Consider the following 8076-nt stretch of genomic DNA (forward strand, 5'->3'; position numbering starts at 1 on the left):
TGGGATGCTGTGTTGTGGCTGGACAAGAAATACGCAGAAGCACTCTCATTAATCCCAGTGTCTATCCCCAGTTATAACCCACCACACTGTAAAAATGTTGATTCTTCACTCTTACAGTATGCAGTAGTGTGCAGTTTATATTCTGTGTATAGAAGCAGGAAGAGAAAAAATTAAATCTGTACCTCGTCAGCGAGGAAACGAAGCCTCTGCAAGAAGTTCTGCGCTAGCTTGAGTTTGTCTCTGAAAGTGTTCTTCTTCACCTGAGTCCGAATCTGCTTGGCCTGCTGGCCCATGCTGTCCTGCAGGAGGAGGAGGAAGACAAGGAGGAGATCAGTGATGATGAAGCTTACTTACACAGGGGCACTTTACCTCACACACATCCTGTATACACATGCAGGCATTCAATCTAACCAACTGCAAGTGGATTGTCTTTTACATGATATATAAATATGAGATGCTTTGGTTCAAAGCAACTATCTTAAAATCAACACAGAAATGATTGACTCTACAATACTTTGCTAATTACTAATTAAGCTTTAAATCACTGCTCACAGTGATGCTGTTTTCTTACAGAACACTTTACATTCCCGTGGCATTTCTTCTTGAAACAAATTAAACGTCGACTTGCAACCGAACACACACATGAATCACAGGGAATGTGGATTCTGAGAAAGAGATTGCAAATGAAATGCATCAGATTATTCAAGGGAGAGAAAAAGTAATTCAGAAATTAATCTCCTTGCGTAGCCTTTACAGGGACTCTGAACTATTTACTCACTAAGGCCCTGGAATTAGTGACTGAAGCGCAGCTTGAATTGATGCCTTTAATCACTTCATCCTCTCCTCTATTGCGCTTTCCTTTTGTTCTCTATTTGAGGAAAATGAAATCATACCATCTCTCTCATGCAGGACTTAAGCCGTTCTCGATCCAGTTTGGTTCTGCCGGCCTGGTTCACATCCTTGTTAGCGAGAGTCACGAACCGACTGGAAATGACCAGAAAATACAGAGCATGAAACACGAATGTGACTTTACTCTATGTATAAATTTATTCTGTTTTGTTTTATATTATTCCCCCGTGATCTAAAAAGTGACACAGAGACGGCCAATATACACAAGAGCAGTGAACAACTGAAAGAGTTTCACCCAAAAAAATAACAAAAAAAAACTGAAAGCACATAAAGAGAGAGATACAATAATGAAGAAAGTACTGGTTTCTTTTATTTCTTCCATGACAACCATAATGACGGTGTTTTAGAAATGCTTCAGTGCAAAGAGCTGCTATCTTCAATAGCTTCAGCAGCTTCTGATGGAGAATACAGACGGCAGCTAGCGTCTTTAGTGTGAGAAGATGTCAATACACTTACTACAATGAGAAACTATCTGTATCAGTACTGATCACTGAGTGTGAAAGCCAGTTTTGATACAAAACCATAACAAACGAATATGATTATGCAGCTTGCCTGCAGCCAACGCTGAGCTCTTCCAGCACTCCCCTGAGTCTGCGCTCTGGAAAGGCCTTCTCTGTCTTAATGACCTCCTGAACATCATTCAAACCCTCCTCCTGTAGGAACACAAAAATAATGGTACTTACCATAAAACTAGTTATTAGTCCTCAAAGGTTTATACCCAAAACACCTTTACTTGAGTATTTCAATTGTGAGCAAGAGGCAGCTTTAGTTAGTAACTACTTTTCAAATTCAGGTTTTACATAGAAAATATAATCAGTTTAAAGAATATGGTGCATTGTTATAGATTAAACTACCAAACGCTATATAAAGCAGTTAATAGTACTTTCACCTTCACCAGACACAACATGAAAATGCTACCATTATAATAATATTACATTAATATTAATTAATGTAAAACATAGTATTAAAATGCTGATAATTAACTTTTGATACTTTAAATTTATTTTGATGTTAACATTTAACAACTTTTACTTAAGCAAGATTTTGAATGCAGGACTTTTACTTGTAACAGAGTATTTTTACATTGAAGTATTGCTTCTTAAACTTTAGTCACTTAGAGTACTTTTTCCACCACTATCACAGAGTAGTATCTATTATAGAACTTTACCATAATCAATAGACACACATTTAATCTACCAGCCCTTGTGACAAGACCAGAAAGGACTTTAAATGTAAACAATGTAGGTGATAATTTATCTTTGACTAATGTAGCTTATTTTTATTTTGTGTCTTATCTCAGCACGTCAGACTTATAGTGTCAGCAAACTGAAATGTGCAGACTGAGACAAAGGTGCGTACTGACCAGCTTGTCGGCAATCTTATCCATCATATTGGAGTTGTAGAGTCGTCTTCTCTGGTCCTGCCACCAGCTCTTGATGTAGACACATGGCTTCTTTTCAAAGTAGGGAAGATGGAAGTAGTTTCTGTAAAAGTACAAACAGAAGTTACTCACTACACTTAATGTTCGGTTTACAATCTAATTGTGTAATGGATTGTGCAAATTCTTTCTCAATGCTGATAATTATTGGCAGGAATCCGCTGCTGGCTGTTGTTAAATGTACTATTTGTGATGATTGTAAAGCACTTAACAATCAGTTCCACGGGTTTAGTCTTGGCTTTTATTATATTGAAAATAAATAAGCAGCATATTGGGTTCGAAGCACCCTTAACCCTGCCCCCTGCGACCCTTGACCCCTGACCTGTCAGTGATGACAGGCTTCATGAGTGGAGTGGAGGACACCGAGACCAGGTCCCCGTCCTCGTCCGCCTCGTCCTCACTGGAGTTCTGGATGAGCTCGCTCTCCTCCTCTTCATTCTCCCCATCTTTCTTCTTCTTCTTCGCTGATGAGGGCTTGCTTACGCCATCTATCTGGTTGCCATAGTTACCTGTGACATTGCAGAGTTTGTTACGGAGGTTGTTAAGGCATGTGCGTGGTTACAGTAACCACTGATTGTTGTGCCCTGTCACATTTCTCTGTTATACTTGTAGAGCGGAGGTCAATATTAACAAGATTAGTAAAAAGGTTTATTTACCTATCGTGATTTCAAAACTTATTGTTTTGTCACCAATCTTCCTGTCGATCATGGTGGCCTCCAGGAAGGAACCAAAGAGGAAGAACTCTTCTATTTTCCCTGTGGCGCTCTGATGGGGTGACGAGAGGGGCATGGAAGAAAAAATAAAACATTTCATTGGAGCTAAGGGCATTCGTTTTATTGTCTGTGTCTGTGGAACAATGGCTGCAGGAGCTTTTTATAATTCACTATACACATACAACCCATCTGTCTCTTCTCTGAGTTACTGAGCCACTCAGTTTATACGTTATTTTTGTACGTGCACTAATTTCCACCATATTCTTATCAATTCATGAGGTTATTATTAGAAGATAAAATATTAATTATTACTATTTTAAAATTTAGTACTATTTTCAGCAGTTAATCAAAATGAATCCCAGGTAGCCAACAGATCTTAGTCCTAAATTTAAACCATAATCCTAATCATAACCCTAACCTGGTGGCTGAACTCAATTTGAATGACACACCAGTATACTTGAGCTAATTTCAGGCGATGTCCTAATGCAGAAATATCCATACAGGCTGGAATTATCTGTAATTGTCACAGTGACTGGAGACGTCCAGTGATTATGATTTAAATGGTAGTTTAAATAAACCACACATCAGGACACATTCAAGGCATATAAATAAACATACTTAGTTGCAGCCAAGTCAGCTGATCACTTTCTGATAGAATTAATAAAATGAACCCAAGTCTTAAAAAATGTACAGTACCAATTAGATTAAGAGCAACTAAGCTCCTCCAAATAAAGACAGGAAACCGTATCATTGAGCAACTTCTTGAACAAAGAGGGAAGGAATCATTTTAGCTATAAGCTTACAAATTATTACACTAAGAAAAGAAATATTTCCTCCCAAATTTATTTAAGTTTAGGGCAAGCCCAGAGGAGTCAAGCCCCTCACTTGCTTTACAATTGTCACAAATAGCCAATGGGAATGGGAAACCATATTAACTCTAGTCTTTGAAAAATGAATGCAAGGCATGATCTTCATCTGTACTGAAGTCTGGCATTAATGCAAGTGTCTTTGATTGTGCCACTGATTCTTTGACCACTGCATTTTGACCACAGCCAGCTCACAGTCTTATGTCTTGACAGACTATTTTCTTTTTCTGTTACACCTTTGAAGTCAGTTTTTAGAAATTAGGATTAGGATGACAAACACGTCCATTTTACTTTGTGTGACAAATAATTTGCGAAACGAACTTCAAGTTTAAGATTCAGAGGGGAGATGCAGTGAATGGGCCAATTTACCGCATTTCATTGCTCTGTGTTATTTTCTCAAATGAGTCATTTGTTTCTCCTTCCAAAAAAAATCCAGAACAACTTGGCGACAGACACAGTCAGAGTCAGCTGGCATGAATTACTGAGTATCCTGGGGGAGACATTTACACCCTAACAGCCAAGAGGTCGAATAGCTGGCAAGCTTGCACTGGAGCACCGCATCTAATGTTTCTGATTTCCCTGGTGAGCAGTTACCGACACGTGCCAATACAATGGTGGATTGTAGCGTCACGTTGTTTACTCTGGGGTCAGGAGGTCAGATGAGGTCAAACAGCTCGGTGTGCTCATGGATAACAGGTCAAGATAACAGCTTTTCTTTGACTTTGCTATGAGTAATTCTGTCACATAAAATCACACAAAAAATCTGCACAAAAATTCACTTTTAACCGTGACTGTCTTCTCACCTCTGAGATGTTGGAGACGGTCTCCATCTGAACCTCAGTGGAGCTGATGATCTCAGGCGAGGTTGTGTCCAAGACCTCCACAGCAATGGAGAGCAGGAGACGGGCTCTGAAGGACACGCCTTCTCCCAGTCCGTCATTCAGGTCCTGGTGCTCGTCCATCAGAGTGTACTGACGGGTGGAGCCGTACATGTTGACCCAGGCTGGGCCCAGGGTGGGCAGGAACCCTGGAGATGGTATATGGAAAAGAAATGTCAGCAGACGATGATGCGGTAATCTCTATATTTGACTATTCGCTTTAAATATTTTTTTTATAGTATCTATATCCACTGCATCAAACACTGTATCTTCTCATCCGCCACCGGGCACCAAAAACAGAAACAGAAAAAGAACAAAAAACATAAAACAAAAAACAAGCAAAAGCCAGGCAGCAGTCAAATCATTAACATATATGCCTATGACAATCACAGTCCATACAAAAAGAAAAGGAAAATGCAGGAAAGTCGATTGTCTTTCAAAGTCCTTATTGGGGTTCGATATTTTTCTCCATACCTTTTAAAACTGGTACCTGGATCTTCCTGAACTTTCCACCACAGCCAGTTCTATCAATAGAAGTTTTCTCCATCTACAGTGAGGAATTAATTTCTTGCAGCCACCGTTTAACAGCAAATTTTTCATTCTTCAAGATAAGTCTTTTGACTGAACTTCTGACTCTCCCTCAGCACTCACTGCTGTGTTGTTGTTTCAATGCACTTTGCAGCAATGACTCATTAAGACAAAATCATGGCCATTTCTATGACTGTTTTCTTTGCATTATAAGCCAGTAACGGCTGAGTTTCTGTAGGTTTTATGTAAAAATGACGTTCACTTGCCATGCTCATCACTTTTTATTCAAATCATGTGTAAATAACCTCCACCAACTTCAACAAATGTAGAAGTATGATTTCTAATGTATGAGGATTTCTCTCACCTGGAAACATTAACTAGAGACGTAAATGTGCAAATGTTTGTGCCTTCGCTGTAAGTTCAACTGTTTTACACATAACACTCAAACCATGTTTGATGATGTCTCACTGTGTTGCAAAGTCCCTTTCAGTGTATCATGTAGTTCGGTTTAATATATACTAATGTATGTATTGATTGGAAGTCTATTTGAATGTCACCCATTAAACTCATACAGCCAGCTACAGGTCAGCTCTGCTAATTACTACATACAGTAAAATGTTAACTGGTTAAGTCTGACTAATTAATGTACCCGGCAGCTAATCAATGCTAATAAGACAAACTGCTTGCATGCTGCCCTGTGTGTCTTGACCTACCTTTGTCACCGTCATTCGATATCTTGCGTAGGTCAATAAAGTGGGTTCCTATGGCAACGTCGTTGACCTTATCCGAGTCACGTATCTGGACCTTCAGGCGTTTGCAGAGTGGGGGGAACAGTTCAGTGAAGATGACCTGCTCGTTCCAGATTGGCTCATAACTGCTCTTCTGGACTGACGTTTTCCCCTGGAGACACGTGAAAGAACAACACTGAGCTCACAAAGCTGGAAAGGACAAATACAATTGTGGTGGATAGGTACATGTTTCTAGTTCTTGGTTTTCTTGTTGGCTGTAATTGTTTTTTTTTTTGTGCTCATACTATCGACAACGAGATCCCCTCTCAAAACAATTCAAATCTTAGAGACAAGGGACAAAAGCCACAGTCCTTGTTTGGTAAAGTAATGCATTTTGAGTAAAAAAAAAAAAAAATCAGGCTGAAAGTCTTTTTACAACAAAGTTTCCTCTCTTCCATTGTTCAGCAATACACTGTGTCTGTTGAAGCACAAAGATGGAATCTCACACTAAAAGGGCTGTGAAATTGCAGAAAACTAATTTGATTTGTGTAATTCAGACCGCAGAAAGCTCATTCAGCAATACAAGTCATTTTTGCAGTGAATCAGGACTCTGTTTTTTGCTCCCCCCAATTAGTTACACTGTTTGCGGCCGATATGGACCGGGGGGATGGACCTCGGGGATGGACCGGGGGGAATGACCGGGGGAATGATTAAAGCAATTCAAGACCCTTTTAATGTACATATGGACATGTAGAAACTGTATTAAGATGCAACTGAAAAAATGGGAATTGTTACAAGGAAACCACAGACATGTAGAGTATTTTGGACCTGTTCACAGATCCAAAAGGAGGATCTTTGGATGGGTGTTTTTATTATCCTCTCAAATACAGGGTAGTATTATATTATTGATCCTAAACCTTATATAACTATAATTGAGTCTGACTCTCCTCAGATTGAAAAACACTGTTTTATCATGTCAGAAATACTGGCTGGAGGATCTCAAACCTAAATGCCTAAAGCTTTCAGGGCACAACCAAAACTTTTACAAGATTTAGCAACCTTTTTTTCTCTCTCTTTTTCTTTCTTTTATTTTCCCTTGATGTTATAAAGTATTTGTGTATGCAACAGATGTAGCCTGGTGTTAATGTTTATATACATATATAATAAGTGAGTTTGAGAAACTGGCTTGCCAGCTGGTTTATATCAATAAACAATTTGAATTCTAAACTTTGTGTACTTTGTCCTTAATTATTTAAAACAATTATTTAAAACTTGGAAATCCACCTACAGTTTCCTGCACTTATGTATTATCAAACGCACTGTGTGTCTTAGGGGAGTAGTTCTAATCCCTCCGGGAGCAACAACAGCTACTAGAAAGTAGCAAAGAACAGCAGGATGTGTAGGGAGTTACTTTCTGCCCAGCAAACTGCACTTGAACGTAGGGGTCCACCAGGTCTCTGTTCTCTCCTATGAAGGCCTTTTTCACATTAGCCATGATGCTGGTGTTCATTTTAGGAAGTCCCTCGGCGCGGTAGATCTTCACATAAAACCTTGCCCACTGCCTCTCTGCTGGGATGCCCTCTGGGAGCAGAAGGTTCCTGGAAGACAGACGACAGCACAACCTCTCATTGCGACACAGGACTGTGACTGAGTTATTGATTACAGCTAATATATACAGTATAGATTTATTATAAGAGTTACTACAACATTTTATGTCTAAATGGAAGAAATTGAGCAGTGAAAACTAAATGCTGTTCAAATTTCAGCCTATAACCTATTATTAACACACACATATACTGTGCTGCAGCTTGTTGAAAACTGTACATATTCTACTCTCCACTGCAAAAAATTTTAAATTTTCAAAATCAATTCAATCTGATCATTTACAACTAATCACCCCTCTATGTCGTCTTCATCAGTCTCGTTGGCCTTGTGTGGAGTCTTGATGTTGTCACCCTTTCCGACCACAGCAATGTCACACTTTATATATCCTTTGCATCCAGCCGTGATATCGTC

General features: G+C 39.2%; 1 protein-coding gene across 1 annotated transcript in view; it reads right to left on the reverse strand.

The window, feature by feature from the left end:
• otofa (otoferlin a) overlaps positions 1-8076 on the reverse strand; it is a gene marked incomplete at its 3' end in the record, with an annotated part of 53295 nt that continues 45219 nt past the window's right edge. The window contains exons 10-20 of the mRNA XM_023400444.2: positions 7958-8076; positions 7472-7658; positions 6046-6232; positions 4730-4953; positions 3004-3112; positions 2670-2856; positions 2273-2393; positions 1462-1562; positions 894-984; positions 183-299; positions 1-18 (exon numbers count right to left, since the gene is read on the reverse strand). Of these exons, the coding sequence (XP_023256212.2) occupies positions 1-18; positions 183-299; positions 894-984; positions 1462-1562; positions 2273-2393; positions 2670-2856; positions 3004-3112; positions 4730-4953; positions 6046-6232; positions 7472-7658; positions 7958-8076 (1461 nt within the window). The remainder of the gene's footprint in view (positions 19-182; positions 300-893; positions 985-1461; positions 1563-2272; positions 2394-2669; positions 2857-3003; positions 3113-4729; positions 4954-6045; positions 6233-7471; positions 7659-7957) is intronic.

The sequence above is a fragment of the Seriola lalandi genome, unplaced genomic scaffold (assembly GCF_002814215.2).
Source record: "Seriola lalandi dorsalis isolate HSWRI2012SDOR001 ecotype SW California unplaced genomic scaffold, Sedor1 jcf7180002052469, whole genome shotgun sequence".
NCBI classification, from domain to species: Eukaryota; Metazoa; Chordata; class Actinopteri; order Carangiformes; family Carangidae; genus Seriola; species Seriola lalandi.